The sequence below is a fragment of the Eriocheir sinensis genome, chromosome 26 (assembly GCF_024679095.1).
Source record: "Eriocheir sinensis breed Jianghai 21 chromosome 26, ASM2467909v1, whole genome shotgun sequence".
In the NCBI taxonomy this organism is placed as follows: domain Eukaryota; kingdom Metazoa; phylum Arthropoda; class Malacostraca; order Decapoda; family Varunidae; genus Eriocheir; species Eriocheir sinensis.
Genome location: NC_066534.1, coordinates 5,532,166 through 5,553,447, shown reverse-complemented (window position 1 = coordinate 5,553,447; position 21,282 = coordinate 5,532,166). Strand labels below are relative to the sequence as shown.

The window sequence follows — 21,282 nt, the reverse complement described above, 5'->3', positions numbered from 1 at the left end:
AGTGGCGCCACAGCTAGACTGAAGCAGCCATACCTAGAGTGACTTGATAATATGTAAAGATTATAGTGTCCGGGTCCGTCCAACTGTAATCACTTCCAACCTCATCCTTCCGTGCCTCACGTCTCATCTAATACAATAATATAATCAGAAATTAACAGACATAGCAAACATTTCACCTCATATAACAAACAAGGTTCATTACATGAGAAAAGTTTGGATCCCTCAGATATAACAGATTATCAGATACAGCCTGACTTCCTTCCCCCAGGCTGGTTCATTAAAGTGAGGGTCTAGTGTATTTGTACACACATACGTGTATTTAACCATCCTACAATAAAGAAAAGTACAGAAAACATATCAACGAAGGATACAGCATCAGTAGTGGTTATAAAGACAACCATTTTCTTTTTCAACTATGCTGAAGGATATCATGTTACTGTGAAGTATATACTAATGAATATTTCATTCTATAGAAATCAGGCAATGAAAATATTAAACAAGTAATAAAAACTTTATCATAACTACAAGCAGTTCCTCAGGTGATAAATGTAAACAAACAAGGATGTAGTGTCAGAAGTGGTGATGAAGTAGGTGCCATTTTCCTTTTCACCATTCTGGATGACCAAATGGACCTAGCGGACATGGCAGGTAAGAACTCCAATATTGTGAGAGTACGAGAACGTTTGAAAGAGTGCATGAGAAACTGAGCAACTGGGCCAGAAAGATACAGTGCTTGTCCCAACATCACATAACCCAAGCACTGCACATATCTCTCTGCAATTAGAAAATGGTGACTGCTTCATCACCAATGCTGACACTACATCCTCATTTGCTTAGATGCATCAACTGAGCAACTGCTTGTAATTATGATCACATTTTTATTAGGTAAAGGTAAAGTTGGGGGCATACGCTGTGGCAGCGCGTATCCTCAGTGCTCATCTCCGTAACATTGGCCCTTGAGCCTGTGGTGGGAGGGAGCCCATTACCCCCGGACACAGGGCCAGTGTGACATCCGGGTTACCACAGTTTACCTTCCCCAAGTTTTCCCAGGTACCCATTTATCGACCAGCCCGAAAGGGAGGATGAACAGCTGGGTGAGCTGCACGCCAACTGCCCAGGCCAGGATTCGAACCCGGGCCCGCGGAGTAGAAGCCAGGCACACTGACCACTAGACCACGGAGGCGTATATACATTTTTATTACTTGTCTGATATTTTCATTACTCTTCTAGAATGAAACATTCATTAGTATATTCGAAGTAGTATGGTATGCTCAAGCACATAGTCGAAAAATAAAGTGGCAGCGGCTTCATGACCGCCACCAATACACTGTGGTCTGACATCTACACCCTGCCACTCCTTCCCCTAAAAACTATACTTAAAACTTACGGTGCCACCCACAAAACTCAAATTACATTGGAAAATTTGGTTTTCATAAAAAAAATATAAAAAAATATGGAGTATCGGTTGCAAAACTGCCAAATCACAAACATTAGAACATACAAAATTAGAGAAAATAGTGTGTGTGTGTGTGTGTGTGTGTGTGTGTGTGTGTGTGTGTGTGTATTATATATATATATATATATATATATATATATATATATATATATATATATATATATATATATATATATATATATATATATATATATATATATATATATTAACTTTAGGAATTTTCAACCCATAAAACTGAGAAACTATCTGCAGTATTATTTACGCTACTAACAAAATACAATGCCAGTGATTTTTTACGAATTTGATATTTCAGTATTTAAGAATTGTGATGTAATATTTGAATTTTATGATTCAAAATGGACAGGTAAACTTTTTTGCCTTGGATATGAGCCTTTCTGTACATGTGTGTCTGGAAACAAGCATACAGGTCATGTATTACAAAACTTGTTTCTGTAGTCATTAACTTGAAATTCAAATGATGCTTTACAAGTTACTCTGTGTTGCAAAGTAGAAAATTCTTAGGAAAACACTACTCCCAACATACAAAACTAACTCATTTAATACCATAAAAAAAAGCCACAAGACCCATGCATCTACCTACCAAGTCACATCACCTAAAAATAATAATTACAAAAAAGTGCCACAATTTCATTCTGCTCTTTGGTCTGCAGTCCCTCTCCTAATACAGTTGGGCAGTAACACCTGTGATTTCCTTTACCCTGCCTTTCAGGTGTCATTTCTCCATGGCCACACTGCTGACAGAACTAGAAAATTCTTCTCTTTTCTCATCCAAATCTGCATTTGGTTTTACCTCCAAATTCTTGGTGCTACTGTCTGGCAATTCATCTTCCTTTAATTTGTCCTCTGAATAGGCGAGTGACTCTGAAATGAGTGTCTTAACACCTACCATCCAGGGTGAACATGTTGTGGTGTAGTCCACAATGAGGCCTTGATGTAATGCCCAAGCCTTTTTGTGGTCTTGTTGGGAGAGAGCTGAAAGTAAATCAGTGCTTTATTGTTCTACAATATCGTTAGCAGTGTGAGTATACATGCATCTGAGTATAAACCATTCTTCTTCCCTACAGACTCTGCTTCCAGACACCAGAGCTGAATAAGTCACTGATCAAACTTTATATCTCCTGAGTTCTTGTTTATTTTGGACAACTTGTTAATTCCTAGAGATTTTCTTTCATGCAACTTTAAATATACATTGGGATTGATATTCTGCTTCCACTCCTGACTCTATAAATAAGAGCATGACTTTTTCTATCAACAAAGCCTAAACCTTTTACAGATTCGAGTGAATGGATGAAGGATCCAGACAAAGGAAAATTATTAAGGTGTGACAATTTGAGTTACTATGGAAAAGCTACCCTGAAAAATTTAAGTGAGGAATAAAAATTGAAGTCATAACTAAAACTGATACTCTAATTTAATGGGATTGTATTTTCATACCTCAGCTCAATGGGAAACATGCAGTAGAATACCACTTTCTGGCAAAACTTGTACTGGTGGGCTCGTTACAGTGGGGCTCGAGACCGATAGACTGGTCGTAAGTCAAATTGGTGGTAGGTTGCAAATTGGTGGTAGGTTGAAATTTACATTAAACAAATAAATAAAATATTCAAATGTCTTGCTGCAGATAGAGCAGCCTTCCTGCCTCCCACCCCCACCCCAAAACCCAGCGCAGTCCTCAAGGGTTCACCACACCCCAGCCCTGCGTTTGGTTGACCCTTTAGCTGCGCTTCATTGTGCAGCATTACAAAATTGGGCTACCGAGTTTTGCCTAGATGGCAGCGTTGGCCAAACACCCCACCAAATCGCTGCGCCGGGGGTTGTGTTGGTGGGATGACACTGTAAACACAAGGCACGTCAGTCACACAAGTGGCCATTGTCACATCTGTTGCACCTTCTTCCCTTCTGTGAATGTTTCATTCAACTATGATTGCTGTTTCCAGTAAACAGTCACCTGTTGGGGCTGCTGCAGGAATATTGTGAGGGGGTGTTGTTGTGGACACCACTTTGCTAGCTAACTGGCATCTGCTTGATCTATCAGTGCTTGTATAGCAGACTGTAAGCCAATAAACTGATAGAGTAGCGACTAACAACATGAGCATTGGTAGTGCTTACAGCAATTCCCATTGGTTGGGAGGAATGAGTGGGCAAATTGTGTCAAGATGGCCTGAGGAGACATTGTGTGAGAAGGGTGGCCACCTACTCCCTGAATTCAGAACTTAAGCAGTACCAGTTCCTTGGTGGCACAAGTGGTACCAGCACTGGGTACCAGTACCATTAAGGCGGCGTCACACAGGGCAAATTTCTCCCATGTTGCTCGATTTTGTTGGCGGTTGGGCAAAATGAAGATTTGGCAGATTGGGAAGGATGGACAATGGTTGGTTGGTTGGTTGGTTGAGAGAAATCGGGGTCAAATGACATTCGTGCTATAAGCTGTAAATGTAAATTGAAAATCAATCATCATACATATTTACTCAAATTGTCAACTGTAAGACTCCAAAAACCAACGTACATGTGCAAGTATGTGTTTGATTTATTTGTCCGCTGTGTACAGTTATTTATAACATTCAACTGACTGTGATGGTATGCTGGGCAGAGTCTGTGCCTGGCGTGAGGTAAACAAATTGTTGAGATGGGGAACACTGCCTCTTCTGACACTTCTGCAGTCGTAGCACATGCTTCATTATGTGTAATGCAGCAGCACAATCTTTTAAAACCTCAATATCCTTCCGGTTCATGGTAAAGTGGCTGGAGAGATGCTGGCGTGGTGTTTGTTGTTGTTGTAGCGTGGCGTCAACACAACAGTTCAGGGTCAGTACAGTGTCATGCCCAACATTGTTGTTTGGTGATATCACAAACGAAAACAAGCAACATGTTGGGAGAAATTTGCCCTGTGTGACGCCGCCTTTAGTGCTGCCAAGGTACCACTTTGGTTGATACCACTATACCTTGTTCACTTAAGCTAGATTCCTGGCGCCTAGGCAGGTTGGTAAGGTTGCAGCTGATTGGCTGCACCGCTCTCTCGCAGACACTCATGTTGGACCACATCTTGCATGCTCGAGTGAGACATGTTTCTTTATTATAATTATGCCATAGCTCACCTCATATACGAGACAGACAGTTTTGGTTGACACCATCAGACTCAGCAGTGACTGTAGAATCAAAATGTATTGTAAAAACTCGACAAAAAAAAGAAAATGGTATTACAATGAGTTGAACTGTGAAGATGCTAATAAAATGTTTTAACAGGTTTTACTTATGCTCGCTGTTTTCAACAGCTGTTCATTGACTGCAGAAATATATCATTACGTTACGTAGAAAAATCTCTCGTGAACACGATAGTGTGATCAGAGTGCAAATAAAGCTTCACATATTGAAAACACAGACTTATTTATGGCAACATGTCACTCGCCGCAACCATCATGGCGTGCGACATTCTGCGTGTGGAGGCAGAGTGAAGTTAGACACTAAACAACTGCTGATCTCCCGCTCTGTTGGTGTGCTGGTGGCACATTTCCTTTTCACAGCAAGCGGTGCATGCCCTATCCCACCCATCCTGGCCTCACCCCCCGCACTCTCCCCTACCACTGTTCCAATAAGGCAATGCAGACACCAGCGGCCTCAAGATTCTGTTCGCTAACGTACAAGGCTTTAGGACCAACATCAGGGAGCTGACACACACCTTCGTCCTCAAGCACCACATCGACATAGTGGTGACAGTGGAGACCTTCCTGGACGACACGTACGCCACCACCTGTGATAAGATCCCCGGGTACTCGCACTGGGCCAGACGAGACCGCCACACAGGACAGGGTTTGCCACTGAAATGGCCTGCAGGTGGATGCCCTCACCACAGATACTCCCCTGGATATGGAGATGATGTTCCTCCGCATCATTCTCGAGGACAGGAGCGCTCTGTTACTCTGCGCCATGTACCGACCACAGTGGCAAGGCAGCGCCTCCCTCATCTACCTCACATATGACATTATGGCTGCCCACAGCTGTCAGTACGCGATGGTTGTGGGCGACCTAAATCAACATCTGGTAGGGAGGGCCTTCACCGAGCTCACAGCGGTGCATGGATTGTATAACCATGTCTACTTCCCGACACACCAACATGGAGGCTCCCTAGACCCTGTGCTCACAGACCTGCCAAGTGACTGTGTGCTGTGCTGCCCATTAGACCATGTGGGCAGTTCCAACCACAATGCCATACTCACCACCATCAGCCTGGCTCCAGTGTGTGAAGAGGAACACCAGCGAGTCATCTGGCTATGGGACTACGCGGATTGTATGGCTGCAAGGCAGGCCCTGGCAGTGACTGAATGGGCCACAGTCCTAAACGGTGACCCACAGCATGACGTCTCCGCCCTCACCACTGTCCTCAACACCGTCCAGCAGCAACACGTCCCCCACCACACCTACTCAACCAGCCCAAAAGACCAGCCCTGGTTCAGGTACAGGTGCCGTGTTGCAGCTGAAAGGAAACACAAGGCCTGGACACATTACAAAAGACACTCCACACTAGATAATAAGGTCCAACACAGACAAGCCTGCAAAAATATGATGAGGACAGCAAAGTGGGCAAACACAAGGTGGGATGCCGACAGGAGGAGAAAGCTGTCCTCAAACCAAACCGACCCGAAACAGTGGTGGGGGCTGGTGAAGGAACAACAAGGCCTTACCCCCCAAGAACGTATCCCGCCCCTGAGGAAACCTGACGGAGACCTGGCCATCACCAGCCAGGAAAAGGCTGACCTGCTGGCCTGTCATTACAGTCAAAAGATGACAACCCAGGAACCAGACATGCAGCCCCCCACCCTCCCCCAATTCATCGCCTCAAGACTAGAGAGTGTGCAAGTATCTGAGGACGCTGTCAGGAGACATCTGGGGGGCGTCAACACCAGGAAGGCGCCAGGCCCTGACAGCGTGAGTCCACACCTATTGTGGCAATGCTCCGATGAGCTCACCAGCCCCCTCGCCCAGATCTTCCAGCAATGCCTGAAGACCAAGGTGTGGCCTGCACAGTGGAAGGAGGCCAGAGTCACACCCGTACACAAGAAAAAATCCAGGTCTGAGCCAGGTAATTACAGGCCAATATCACTCCTCCCAATCATAAGAAAGATATTTGAGAGGATCATCGGGGAGCAACTGACAGCCTTCCTTGAGGAGAACCCCCTGCAGTCACCAAAGCAGTTTGGCTTTCGGAAGGGCCACTCTACCTCCAACCTCCTCCTCCTCCTCCTCCTCTCAAAGTCCTGGCATGACGCCCTTGATGATGGCCACCCCTCTCTCGTGATTGCCCTCAACAAAGCGGGCGCGTTTGACTTCGTTTGGCACTGCGGTCTGAGAGTGAAGCTGCAGCAACTAGGCCTCACGGGGGACCTGCTGCACCTGCTTTCTAACTACCTGTCAGGGAGGAGCCTCCGCATAGCAGTCAACGGAAGCACCTCGACCAGCTTCCCGGTGGAGGCCTCCGTTCCACAGGGGGCCGTCCTTGGACCTATTTTGTGGAACATATACTTCAACAACCTCCTGCAAACCATCCCAGCAGCAAACGCCTATGCCGACGACTGCACCCTCTCCAGAACATACAAGAGGGAGGAAGCCCAGAACATGATAGAGTCCGTCAACAGACAGTTGGCCTGGGGAAAGAGGTGGCAAGTCAGGTTTGCCCCTGACAAAACCCAGGCCATGGTAATATCACGCTCTCGGGAGGAGGCGAGGCAACTCCACGGCAGGCTGTGATTCAGGAACGACATCAAACCTCTGCAGACCAGCGTCGACATCCTGGGCGTGGAGGCGGACTCTCAGATGCGCTTCGACCGTCACCTTGAAAGGGTGGTGCATAAGCCCTCCTGCGCTGCATGAAGAATCTCTTTGACGCTGAAAGCCTGAACATCCTCTACAAGGCACAAGTCCGTCCAGTGCTGGAGTATGCACCGCTCACCTGGATGGCCAGTGCCCGCTGCCACCTCAACCTGCTGGACAAGGTGCAGAGGAGGGCAGAACGCCTCATCAGCGGCACCCAGCACCACCGACCGAGCCAGTGGAAGGGACAACGACGGTGACAACAGTAGCAACAACAACAACAACAACAACAACAACAACAACAACCACACGAGGGACAGGCAGGAGCAGCCACGAACCAGCTGGACAGCCTGGAGCACCGCCGCCGAGTCGCTGCCCTGATGGTGCTACACAAGGCACAAGTGGGCCAAGTGCCCCACCAGATGGACCTGAGGGCTACCTGGAGGAGGCCTGAGCGCAGCACGAGAACGGTGCTGAGCAACACCTCCCTCCTGGAAGTGCCAAGCACCCACTGTGTCTTCTCCATCGCAGCGGTGGTGTGGTGGAACAACTTCACTGCTGATGTGGATGTGACACAACTGTCCACTCAGCAGATGAAGGTTGCGTCCCACAGGTGGCTACACCTACACCCACCGTAAAAGCGTAAATGTAAACACTTATAAATAATTGTAAAAACTTGTATAAAATAGAAATGTATTCTTGGCAGAGGCTTTCAAATAGCTCCCCACTGGATGGGGGAACTTTAGCTTCAGAAAAAAAAACTGCCATGTACTAATGTACTAAACATGTTTTCAGAGAGAGAGAGAGAGAGAGAGAGAGAGAGAGAGAGAGAGAGAGAGAGAGAGAGAGAGAGAGAGAGAGAGAGAGAGAGAGAGAGAGAGAGAGAGAGAGAGAGAGAGAGAAAAAAATATCTAAATTACCAATATATCCTCTCAGGTTCTCACTCATGTGAGAGGGAACTAAGGGACTGAGCAACTGAAGCAGGTGTGAAGACTGATGAGGGTTAGTGCTGGTACCGGTACCAAGCAGTCTGGTACTGGTGTGCGTCACACATGGCCAAGATCGGTTGCACGTATCTACAACATAAACAAAGCAGTCGCGCTGTATCGACATTGCAGCATCTGCTGTTGTGGACTGTGCTGCCACTACTCAAGTTATGGACTTGTTGCTGCAGTTAAATAGAAGGAAGAAGGGGATGTGGGCACAATCATGGCTTCAGAGACGGGATGACAGGAGTGTTTTCCCAAACCTCGTCAGAGAACTCTGCTTTGAATATCGGAAGTCTTGCAATTTTCAGTGGATGGAGAAAACAAAGATATTTTGAGCTGTGGTCCCACAGCACAGGGTGTTCTCTTATCGTGTCAATTAAATAGTAAACAAAGCAGCTCTGCCAGTCAACTTTATGAGTCTCTTGGTGGGCCATCTTCCACTGCTCCTCACTCTTCAGCAACTGCTGTTGTCTGTTTGTTTACATACAGCAGCGCGGTTGCTCGTACTCACAACTGTTTTTCATTCGTACAGATGGAACCAACGGTTGGGCGTACGGGCAACTGTGGTTGCCGGTAGCCCCAAGGGTTGGAGGGAAACAGCTATAGTCCATCGACTCTTGAGCCCTGTGGCTTGGCCTGGGTTACCACCCATTGTTTACACATCTAGCGATGACCTGCGCATGGCGATCTGTCTCACTGTTAGTCTGTATGTTATCTATTTATGGAATATATATATTCATAATACGACAGCAAGGTGTTATGAAGGGCTTGGGATTTGAGGGAAAGACAATGACTCTGTAAACCTTCCATTTCACTTGGCAACGTGGCTCATGCGATGGTGCCGCACCATTCACCCTTCTGCCATCATGGAAGACTCACATAGGTCTCACTCTCGTGTCCTGCACAGCCAAGCAAAAGATATTAAATATAACGTAAATAAGAGAGGGGGGGGGGGGGTAGCGAGCTCCTCTGAGGAGAGTGATGGGGGTGATGTGGCATTAGTGCGGCTCAGGGGAGCCGTACCTAAAGGCTCAAGTTAGATTCGATAGACTATAGTGTGACACCACCTATTGCGTCAACTTTCCTCTGTACAAGTTTGGTAAAATTTAATTAAGTTTTCGTCTATATTTCATCTGTTTAGTATTGAATTCTTTTTTGTTTTAGATTTAATGATTTCCACTGGTTTTGTGTAATGAATTTGTGCACAAAGTACTGTTGTAAAAGTTTAAATAAGCAATCATCTGGGGTCCAGGAAGGGATTAATCCATTATACATTGATTCCTATGGGAAAAATAGCTTCGGTTTAGCATTTCGGGTGAAGAATGGCCTTCAAGAACGAAATAAGTTCATGAACCGAGGTTCCACAGTAACTTATTTTAGTTAATCTTTCTTATATGTATGACATAAATGTGCTTGACAAAGTGCAGGTAAAGTCCAAGGCAGGTAGGTACTGAATATTGGCAATTGCTGGACTAAGTATGGTAAATGTCTGAGAGTGGGCCGTGGCCCCCAGATTGTAGTGATTCTTGATTCCCAGACTTTTGTGATTCTAAACAGGTGCTTCCCTTATTAGTCCAGAAAATCGAGGGTCAAGTGTATACATTTTTTTTTTTTTTTTTTTTTTTTTTTTACGTGCATGTACGCCTATAGCGCCAGTAGGCTCGCTTGAGAGGCCTGGATGGTAGTCGGTCCCAGCCCATCATGGCGCAGGCAAGTGTTTATAGTGGCGCCATCTTCTCTTGGCTCATGCTGCCCCCCGGAACTCCTTCTTGATTCACTTGGACGGTTTCCTCTAGAGTCCGGGTTGATGGGTGGCCTTCAGACAGCATGTGGGTAGTTTTAAGCCACTCGGCAGTGACTGAAAAATCCGAGGTGGTAGCGTGGGGATTTGAAACCGCGTCGTCCATCACGCAGTGAATGTGGGCCCAGCACACTACCACTCAGCCACCGCCTACATATTGAGAATTCAGAAAAGAAAAGGCATTTTTCCCACCCAGTTCACATTAACATTGACATTATATACAAAACAGTACCTTTTTCTCACAGAAGTGTGAGCATGGAAGTAAAGAGGGACTTGAGAAATATAGTAATAGTACCAACCCTCACATAGGCAAGCGAAACATGGGCCTGGAATGAAAGTCAGAGGTCTAGAGTGCAGGCAGTGGAAATGAGTTATTTGATGAGTGCTTGTGGTGTGAGTAGAATGGATGGAATGAGTAATGAAAGTGTGTACGAGCATTTTGGAATGTGTCACAGGGGTGAAGGGAAGAAGTGTGGAGTGGTGGAAGGAGTGAAGCGACAGATTTTAAAGTGGTTTGGCCACATGGAGAGAATGGAGGAGAGTAAGATGACCAGGAGGGTGTATGTGAGTGAGATAGAGGGAGGGAATGTTAGAGGATGACCTCCAGTGAAATGGAGAGATAGGATGCAGGAGTATGTCAGGGAGAGGGGTGAAAGATCCTTGAGAAACTTTGAGCAGGCAAGGAGGGAGTGTCTGGATAGAGAGAGATGGAAACTCTGTAAGGCACTAATGTATATACAGTAAAACCCCGATTATCCGAAATGGAAGGGGGGAAGCCTCTTTCGGATAAGCCGATTTTTCGGATAATCCGGATTTATGGCCGCCATTTTGATCGCCGCCGACTGACGATGTAAACAATGAAACCAAACAAACACACGCTACGCTAAACAAAGTAGTACGCTTAAAACATGTGATGTAAATGTTTTATTGTATGTTTGTCTGTGTGTCTCCTTGTCTGGACCAGTGTATGTTGATACTTGTGAGCGTTGCAGATCTGAATTGTGAATGTTGCAGAGTGCGATTGTGAATGGTTGTGCAAGCTTGCAAGTGTGACCTTGATGCATCGTGCAGGTGGAGACACAGTATGATGACTCATATTATCGCGCCTTCGTATGTTGGAAGGGGAATGTGGCATGGAGTGGAGAGGGGAGTCGTGTTTGTGTCGTTGTCTTGAGAGTACGGTGTGAGAGTAGTCGTGCAGTAGTTTGTTCGTTCGCCGCACCTACGTCCTTGCTGGGGCGAAGGTGCGGACGTGGTGTTGTTGAGAGTTTGTTTAATGTTTTTTGTCTAATACATTGATCTATTCGTTACAAGCTTTTTCGGCAATACGTATTAGAAAGCATATTCATTTTAACTGTTCTTATCAATTTTAAATGTGTTAATATAGTACATATGTAGTTACTTTTATTTATTTTTGATGTTTTATAATGTTTTAGTATAGAAAAAAAAAATTTTAATTGCATTATCCAGATCAATTTCGGATAATCCGGTTTTTCGGATAATCTGCTTTCGGATAATCGGGGTTTTATTGTAATATCATGTACATACACTCGGCCCTCGATTTAACGAACCACAAAATCTCAATGGACAAATACCCGGTGTCCGGTGCCCGGTGTGACACCGGCTTTAGAAACGTCAAAACCCTAAAATAATAACAATATCACAAAAGTGATATTTTTCATCAAAACTGCTTGCATTGCCTCCCTTAAGGAGGTCGAGGAGGGTGAAGCCCCCCTCTCCCCTCCCATTAGGTAGGTTTGGTTAAGTTAGGTTTGGTCAAATTTATTTGGCTCGCGGTTTGGGGTGGCGGAAAAATGAAGCGCGGGACGGGACATGGCGGCGGCGTGTGTGGTCCAATTCGTGGGCCTGTGTTGCGAGAAATACCTCCTTGCAAAAACAAGTCGCGTTGCTGTCCACCACGCATGCGTACGGGGGGAATACACAGCAGGAAAACATTAATTTACCTGGTTTTGTTCAATTAATGTGTCCACTTCCGAGTGTGAGCGGTGAGTGAAATGAATAGGCAGTATGTATGTTGAATCCCTCTGTGAGTTGTTTTGCGGCTGCGGCTGCGGGCAGCGGCGGGTGCAACAGCCATTGAAAAGTCAGTCATTTAATGATTTGTGAAGGGTTGAACATCCCAAAGAAATTAGGGCATTAAAAGTCAATGGGTTAGACCTTCAAAATTATATATGGGACCCTTGGGACCCTCAAGTTTTAGCTTGCAACCCCCTTGCAAATTGCTTAGGGGTTTAGCACCCCTAGGGAAAAATGCTATTGCAAGCCATAGTATACAACAGATACATTAATTTAGATACTATAATAAGCTCTACACACACCTTCACTGAGTGCAACCATGCGCTTCTGGACTTCTAGGCTAAGCTGATCCTTCTGCCACATCTCTGCCATAACATTCAGCCTTTTTCTTATCTCCTCATGGGTACTCTCCTGTAAAAAAAACTTGATTTTGAGCACAACAGTCCTTTAATAAAAATGCAAACTCAATAAATGGGGATTAAGTGATCCTGATTTGGGAAGGAACAAGATAGGAAAACATTGTCATACAGGAAAAACAAGCATTTACACACCAATCAAAATTTCAGAGGTATCCTAATTCAGCAGGCACCCCTAATATGTGCAATCCTAGTGCACAGAACACCTAGTATGAGAAAACCTGAAAATCTAACCTACAAATACCAAATACACAAATCAGCTCCATAATACACAGGGCAGAGGATGAGGCCTGCAACCAATGCTTTTCTTCTACCCTCCTGCACACTGTGATGACACACTGTTGTCTGCCACCCACACTGTTGAATGACTGTTGCTGTAACTGAGCTTGAGGCTCAGAGTGAAAGTATTGAAAGTGATAGTTCAGATAAAGAGGGTATTGGTCTGGTAAGTGGCAAGATGTGAGGTATGACAGGCAGTACAATAGACACACTAAGCGTCTCATCCTGCCTTGGAACTCCTGCTACTCAACACACTGTCTCATCCTGCCTTGGAACTCCTGCTACTCAACACACTGTCTCATCCTGCCTTGGAACTCCTGCTACTCAACACACTGTCTCATCCTGCCTTGGAACTCCTGCTACTCAACACACTGTCTCATCCTGCCTTGGAACTCCTGCTACTCAACACACTGTCTCATCCTGCCTTGGAACTCCTGCTACTCAACACACTGTCTCATCCTGCCTTGGAACTCCTGCTACTCAACACACTGTCTCATCCTGCCTTGGAACTCCTGCTACTCAACACACTGTCTCATCCTGCCTTGGAACTCCTGCTACTCAACACACTGTCTCATCCTGCCTTGGAACTCCTGCTACTCAACACACTGTCTCATCCTGCCTTGGAGCTCCTGCTACTCAACACACTGTCTCATCCTGCCTTGGAACTCCTGCTACTCAACACACTGTCTCATCCTGCCTTGGAACTCCTGCTACTCAACACACTGTCTCATCCTGCCTTGGAACTCCTGCTACTCAACACACTGTCTCATCCTGCCTTGGAACTCCTGCTACTCAACACACTGTCTCATCCTGCCTTGGAACTCCTGCTACTCAACACACTGTCTCATCCTGCCTTGGAACTCCTGCTACTCAACACACTGTCTCATCCTGCCTTGGAACTCCTGCTACTCAACACACTGTCTCATCCTGCCTTGGAACTCCTGCTACTCAACACACTGTCTCATCCTGCCTTGGAACTCCTGCTACTCAACACACTGTCTCATCCTGCCTTGGAGCTCCTGCTACTCAACACACTGTCTCATCCTGCCTTGGAACTCCTGCTACTCAACACACTGTCTCATCCTGCCTTGGAACTCCTGCTACTCAACACACTGTCTCATCCTGCCTTGGAACTCCTGCTACTCAACACACTGTCTCATCCTGCCTTGGAACTCCTGCTACTCAACACACTGTCTCATCCTGCCTTGGAACTCTGCTACTCAACACACTGTCTCATCCTGCCTTGGAACTCCTGCTACTCAACACACTGTCTCATCCTGCCTTGGAGCTCCTGCTACTCAACACACTGTCTCATCCTGCCTTGGAACTCCTGCTACTCAACACACTGTCTCATCCTGCCTTGGAACTCCTGCTACTCAACACACTGTCTCATCCTGCCTTGGAACTCCTGCTACTCAACACACTGTCTCATCCTGCCTTGGAGCTCCTGCTACTCAACACACTGTCTCATCCTGCCTTGGAACTCCTGCTACTCAACACACTGTCTCATCCTGCCTTGGAGCTCCTGCTACTCAACACACTGTCTCATCCTGCCTTGGAACTCCTGCTACTCAACACACTGTCTCATCCTGCCTTGGAACTCCTGCTACTCAACACACTGTCTCATCCTGCCTTGGAACTCCTGCTACTCAACACACTGTCTCATCCTGCCTTGGAGCTCCTGCTACTCAACACACTGTCTCATCCTGCCTTGGAACTCCTGCTACTCAACACACTGTCTCATCCTGCCTTGGAACTCCTGCTACTCAACACACTGTCTCATCCTGCCTTGGAACTCCTGCTACTCAACACACTGTCTCATCCTGCCTTGGAACTCCTGCTACTCAACACACTGTCTCATCCTGCCTTGGAACTCCTGCTACTCAACACACTGTCTCATCCTGCCTTGGAACTCCTGCTACTCAACACACTGTCTCATCCTGCCTTGGAGCTCCTGCTACTCAACACACTGTCTCATCCTGCCTTGGAACTCTTGATATTGAAGTCCATCAGGCCAGTCATCTACTGTCTTGTGAGTCACCATAGTGTTTGTTATTTTAGCTATATATATATATATATATATATATATATATATATATATATATATATATATATATATATATATATATATATATATATATATATATGTTACAGGGAAAGTGTGAAATCAGTCATTTCATGAAATCCCTAGTGAATTTGTGAAATGGATTTTTCATTTTGCTAAGTTATGGAACCTAACGTAACCTATCCTACCATTCTAACTCTCACCCTACCCTAAACTAATACTAACTAACCTAACCTTACTCACAAAATTATTCAATGTTATGTTATTTTAATAAGGTTATGATAAGTAAGGTTTGGTTAGTTTGGGTAGGTTAAGGTAGGTTAGGTTAGGTTAGGTTAGGTTAGTTTAGGTAGGGTAGGATAGTTACGTAGGGTTCCATAACATAGCAAAATGAAAAATCCATTTCACAAATCACTAGGGATTTCATGAAATGACTGATTTCACACTATCCTTGTAATATAAATATATATATATATACAGTCATCCCCCGCCGTTCGCGGGTATTTCGTTCCCGGACTTCGGCGCGATGCGCGAAACCGCGAACGGCGGGACTATAACCCTATGGGAAAATATGCATTTGGGGAAGTCACCTCTGACACGTCATATAAAACATGTTTTTTTCGTTCCCAAAAGTAGCCCAATTTGCGATAAGTAGCCCAATCTGGCAACACTGCAGTGTGGCGGCGCGTGAATTTTTTTTTTTAGGATAATGTTGCTATGAGAAAATCTCGACCAATAGCAGTCGTCCCTGAGTGAGCTGCTGGCCAATAGGAAAGCATGACGTCACAGTCTAACCGTGACGTCACTCAGGAGCAACCTAAAGGCGGTGTCACACTAGCACTTTTTCCGTCAACTTTTTCCGTCGTTTTTCTGAAAATCGTCGATATCTTGGCTGCGGCCTGTCACACACAAACGGTGTTTCGTCTGAAACTTTCCGTCGGCACAGACCATGGGAATGTAAACAAACATGGAGTCCACGCTGCGGCAAAGATACGCTGCTCTGAACCTAATACTGTGTATTGTGAGACTTAGACGAGCTAAACAAGCCAAAAAGCGTGCATGGATGCGCTCATGGTTGGCTCGTCGGGAAAGAGAAAGTGTGTACCACAGGCTGTTAAAAGAGCTGAGTTTAGAGGATCATGAGACTCTGAAGAATTGGATCAGGTTGGACAAGAGCCAGTACCACAGACTTCTGGAGTTAGTGACACCTCTCATTGCCAGAAGTGACACCAGGATGAGGAAGGCTGTCACTGCAGGAGAGCGTTTGAGACAGGTTGAAGCCACGCGGAAAGTCTCGGTCTTGGTCTTGGAAATGTAAACAAAGGCGGAAATTTGCAGGCGGAAACGATCCTGATCGTCTGACAAATTCATGCGATAAGTTCATGCGGAACGATGAAAAATCGACGGAAATCGCATTAATCGACGGAAAAAGTGCTAGTGTGACACTGCCTTAACGTCCATTGCCCCGCCTCCCTCCTCTCTCCCTTCCCCCCTCCTCTCTGCCTCCCTCCCTCCCTCCTCTCTGCCTTCCTCCCTCCTCTCTCCCTTCCCCCCTCCTCTCCTCTCCTCCTCTGCCTCCCTCCCTCCTCTCCTCCTTCCCCCCTCCTCTCTGCCTCCTCCCTCCTCTCTCCTTCCCCTCCTCTGCCTCCTCTCCTCCTCCCTCCTCTCCCTTCCTCCCTCCTCTCTCCCTCCTCCTCCTCCCTCTGCCTTCCCTCCCTCCTCCTCTCTGCCTCCTCCTCCTCTCTCCCTTCCCCTCCTCTCTGCCTCCCTCCTCTCCTCCCCCCCTCTCTGCCTCCTCCTCCCTCCTCTTCCTCCCTCCTCTCTCCCTCCTCTCCCCTCCTCCTCCTCCTCTCTGCCTTCCTATTTAGCGTCAATGCATCCGCGTATACATGAAACTGGGGCCGCGTATAAGCAGGGGGGTCACAATTAGTTGATCGCGAATACTTGAAACCGCGTTGGGTGAGACCGCGAACGGCGGGGGGTGACTGTATATATATATATATATATATATATATATATATATATATATAGATATATATATATATATATATATATATATATATATATATAATATATATACATATATACACACACACACACATATATACACTCACCTCTCGATTAACACGAGGGTTACGTTCCTGGAGAGGTGAATTACACACACACACACACACACACACACACACGACCCACCTCCAGGAGGACGGCCTTTTAGCGTTTTATTCCGTGAGATCTGTGCATATTGCCGGTGAATCAGAAGGCTTTTGGACCTGATGGAGTGCCTCCTATTCTCCTTAAAAACTGTGCATCCGTGCTGACACCCTGCCTGGTCAAACTCTTTTGTCTCTGCCTATCAACATCTACCTTTCCTTCCTGTTGGAAGTATGCCTTTGTACAGCCTGTGCCTAAGAAGGGTGACTGTTCCAATCCCTCAAACTACCGCCCTATAGCTTTACTTTCCTGTCTATCTAAAGCTTTTGAATCAATCCTTAACCGGAAGATTCAAAAGCACCTTTCCACTTCTAACCTTCTATCTGATCGCCAGTATGGGTTCCGCAAAGGGTGTTCTACTGGCGATCTTCTTGCTCTCTTAACTGACTCTTGGTCATCCTCTCTTAGCCATTTCGGTGAAACTTTCTCTGTTGCGCTAGACATATCGAAAGCCTTCGATAGAGTCTGTCACAAGTCTTTGCTTTCTAAACTGCCCTCTTTCAGATTATATCCCTCTCTCTGTTCCTTTATCTCCAGTTTCCTTTCCGGCTGTTCTATCTCTGCGGTGGTAGACGGTCACTGTTCTTCCCCTAAACCTATCAACAGTGGTGTTCCACAGGGCTCTGTCCTATCACCCACTCTCTTCCTGTTATTCATCAATGATCTTCTTTCCATAACAAACTGTCCTGTCCACTCATACACTGACGACTCCACTCTGCATTATTCAACTTCTTTCAACAGAAGGCCATTCCAACAGGAAGTACATGACTCCAGACTGGAGGCTGCAGAACGCTTAACCTCAGACCTTGCTATCATTTCCGATTGGGGTTGCAGGAACCATGTGTCCTTCAATGCCTCAAAAACTCAATTTCTCCACCTATCAACTCGACACAATCTTTCAAACACCCATCCCCTATTCTTCGACAACACTCAGCTGTCACCCTCTTCAACACTAAACATCCTCGGTCTATCCTTAACTCAAAATCTCAACTGGAAACTTCACACCTCTCTCGCTAAATCAGCTTCCTCGAGGTTGGGCGTTCTGTATCGTCTCCGCCAGTTCTTCTCCCCCGCGCAGTTGCTATCCATACACAGGGGCCTTGTCCACCCTCGTATGGAGTATGCATCTCACGTGTGGGGGGGCTGCACTCACACAGCTCTTTTGGACAGAGTGGAGTCTAAGGCTCTGCGTCTCATCAGCTCTCCTCCTCCTACTGATAGTTTTCTACCTCTTAAATTACGTCGCGATGTTGCTTCTTTTTCTATCTTCTGTCGCAACTTCCACGCTGACTGCTCTTCTGAACTTGCTAACTGCATGCCTCCCCCACCTCCCGCGGACCCGCTGCACACGACTTTCTACTCATGCTCATCCCTATACTGTCCAAACCCCTTATGCAAGAGTTAACCAGCATCTTCACTCTTTCATCCCTCACACTGGTAAACTCTGGAACAATCTTCCTTCATCTGTATTTCCTCCTGCCTACGACTTGAACTCTTTCAAGAGGAGGGTATCAGGACACCTCTCCTCCCGAAATTGACCTCTCTTTCAGCCACCTCTTTTGATTCTTTTTTGTAGGAGCAGCGAGTAGCGGGCTTTTTTATTATTGTTTTCTTTTTTTGTGCCCTTGAGCTGTCTCTTGTTTAAAAAAAAAAAAAAATCTTACATCTGTGTCCTTCCCTTCCCTCTCCTCCACTTCCCTCCACAAATACCTTCCCTCTCCTCCACTTCCCTCCACAAATATATTTCTTTATCACAACTAACATAAGGAAATAAAATTCAGCAGACACATGTCATCTACACATAAAATTTCTCTGTATAATTATGAATACATCTCAAAATAATCAACTAATTTATGTTTCTTGATGTGCACCATTTAATTCTGCTATATTTATATATGATACATGATGATTATGTTGAGTTTATGGCTTAAAACTTGTTATAATCAGTAGTGACATTTGAAATTTGGCTCGCGCGGCCAGCCCGGATACGGGGCGGGGCGCCGTTTTCGCCCAGCCATAGTGAAGGGGTTAACAACATGTATGACCTCATCATCACAATGAAAGTGCTTTTTAGCCAAACTTTTCTTCATGTTGGGGAACAGATGATGTGATGGTGCCAAATCAGGAGAATAGGGAGGATGATCAACCAGTTCAAAGCCACAGTCATGCTCAGCAGCCATTGCAACCACAGACTTGTGTGCTGGAGCATTGTCCTGATGAGACAAGATCCCTTACTTCAGTTTTCCTGGGCATTTGGTCTTGACAGCCTCTTGTAGATGCCTCAGCAAGTTGGCATATTACTCTCCACTGGTGGTTTGGCCCTTTAGAAGATAGTCAATGAACACAATGCCCTTAGCATTGAGGAGGGGTGTTTCCACTGCATGGATTGTCTCTTTGTCTCTCACTCAAAGTGATGAACTCAAAACTAATCCTGGGTTAGAAAACAATGAAAGAAACCAGCTGGATCTGCCTCAAACAGTGCCAAATTAAATTAATTACATTAAACTAAATTAAACAAATTAATGTAATCCTGGGTGGTGGCAGATGAAGGATATCCAGACCTTGGGTCATCTTCAAGGCTTTCCCTTCCCCTCATAAATTCAGCTGGCCACTTTTGCAATGTTGATAATGCTGGAGCATCATCCCCTAATGTAGCAATTATGTCAGCATGAATGCCATTGGGAGTTAAAACCTTTTTTTGCAGGTACTTGATAACACCACTATGTCAAATTTTGTCCATTTTCAAGAGGAGTCACCACTACTCAGTTTTAAAGTTTCTTTTGACCATCACTGATAAGAAGAGTTGAACTTTATGCATGTCGAATTTAATCACCCTAGCTTCACTCAGCCTACAAACTTTTCATGCCATCCTCATAATTTGGAGGACCTACCAGTACAGCATTTCAATAATCATTGCAAGAAAACTATGAGTCAACCTACATTAGGAGACAAACTCTATTTATTTCCATTTCACTGAATTGAGGTTTCTTAGTAAATGTAAATGTCAACAAAAGTAAAGTGATGGTTTGTGAGCAAAGTAGAAGTGAGGTTGTAGATTTTGTATGCCCATATAGAGTGGGAATTGAATGTGAAAAAGAATGCAAAATAATTTTGAATGGTGAAGAAATGGAGGAAGTCAATGAGTTTAAGTACCTTGGATCAGTTATGTGTAAGCATGGTGGTATGGAGGGAGAGATAAGAGAAAGGCCATTGCAAGGAAGAAGGGTGGTAGGGTCTTTGGGACGAATCATGAATGGCAGAAGTGTGAGCATGGAAGTAAAGAGGGATTTGAGAAATACAATAATAGTACCAACCCTCACATATGCAAGTGAAACGTGGACCTGGAATGAAAGTCAGAGGTCTAGAGTGAAGGCAGTGGAAATGAGTTATTTGAGGAGTGCTTGTGGTGTGAGTAGAACAGATGGAATGAGTAATGAACGTGTGTGCGAGCATTTTGGAATGTGTCACGGGGGTGAAGGCAGGGGCGTCATTTCAGATTTTTCTTGGGGGGGACAGAGACAGTTTGGTGAGCAAAGAGCTTCATCAGCTCTCTCTCTCTCTCTCTCTCTCTCTCTCTCTCTCTCTCTCTCTCTCTCTCTCTCTCTCTCTCTCTCTCTCTCTCTCTCTCTCTCTCTCTCTCTCTCTCTCTCTCTCTCTCTCTCTCTCTCTCTCTCTCTCTCTCTCTCTCTCTCTCTCTCTCTCTCTCTCTCTCTCTCTCTCTCTCTCTCTCTCTCTCTCTCTCTCTCTCTCTCTCTCTCTCTCTCTCTCTCTCTCTCTCTCTCTCTCTCTCTCTCTCTCTCTCTCTCTCTCTCTCTCTCTCTCTCTCTCTCTCTCTCTCTCTCTCTCTCTCTCTCTCTCTCTCTCTCTCTCTCTCTCTCTCTCTCTCTCTCTCTCTCTCTCTCTCTCTCTCTCTCTCTCTCTCTCTCTCTCTCTCTCTCTCTCTCTCTCTCTCTCTCTCTCTCTCTCTCTCTCTCTCTCTCTCTCTCTCTCTCTCTCTCTCTCTCTCTCTCTCTCTCTCTCTCTCTCTCTCTCTCTCTCTCTCTCTCTCTCTCTCTCTCTCTCTCTCTCTCTCTCTCTCTCTCTCTCTCTCTCTCTCTCTCTCTCTCTCTCTCTCTCTCTCTCTCTCTCTCTCTCTCTCTCTCTCTCTCTCTCTCTCTCTCTCTCTCTCTCTCTCTCTCTCTCTCTCTCTCTCTCTCTCTCTC

General features: G+C 45.7%; 1 protein-coding gene across 2 annotated transcripts in view; it reads right to left on the bottom strand.

The window, feature by feature from the left end:
• Window positions 1–1,654: 1,654 nt before the first annotated feature.
• LOC127003715 (steroid receptor RNA activator 1-like) overlaps window positions 1,655–21,282 on the bottom strand; it is a 167,452-nt gene continuing 147,824 nt past the window's right edge. Inside the window, exons 4-5 of one of the 2 annotated variants that reach the window (XM_050870659.1) lie at window positions 12,412–12,520; window positions 1,655–2,449 (exon numbers count right to left, since the gene is read on the bottom strand). In XM_050870659.1, the coding sequence (XP_050726616.1) occupies window positions 2,190–2,449; window positions 12,412–12,520 (369 nt within the window). In that variant the 3' untranslated portion in view covers window positions 1,655–2,189. The remainder of the gene's footprint in view (window positions 2,450–12,411; window positions 12,521–21,282) is intronic. The other variant, XM_050870660.1, reaches the window with a different exon arrangement.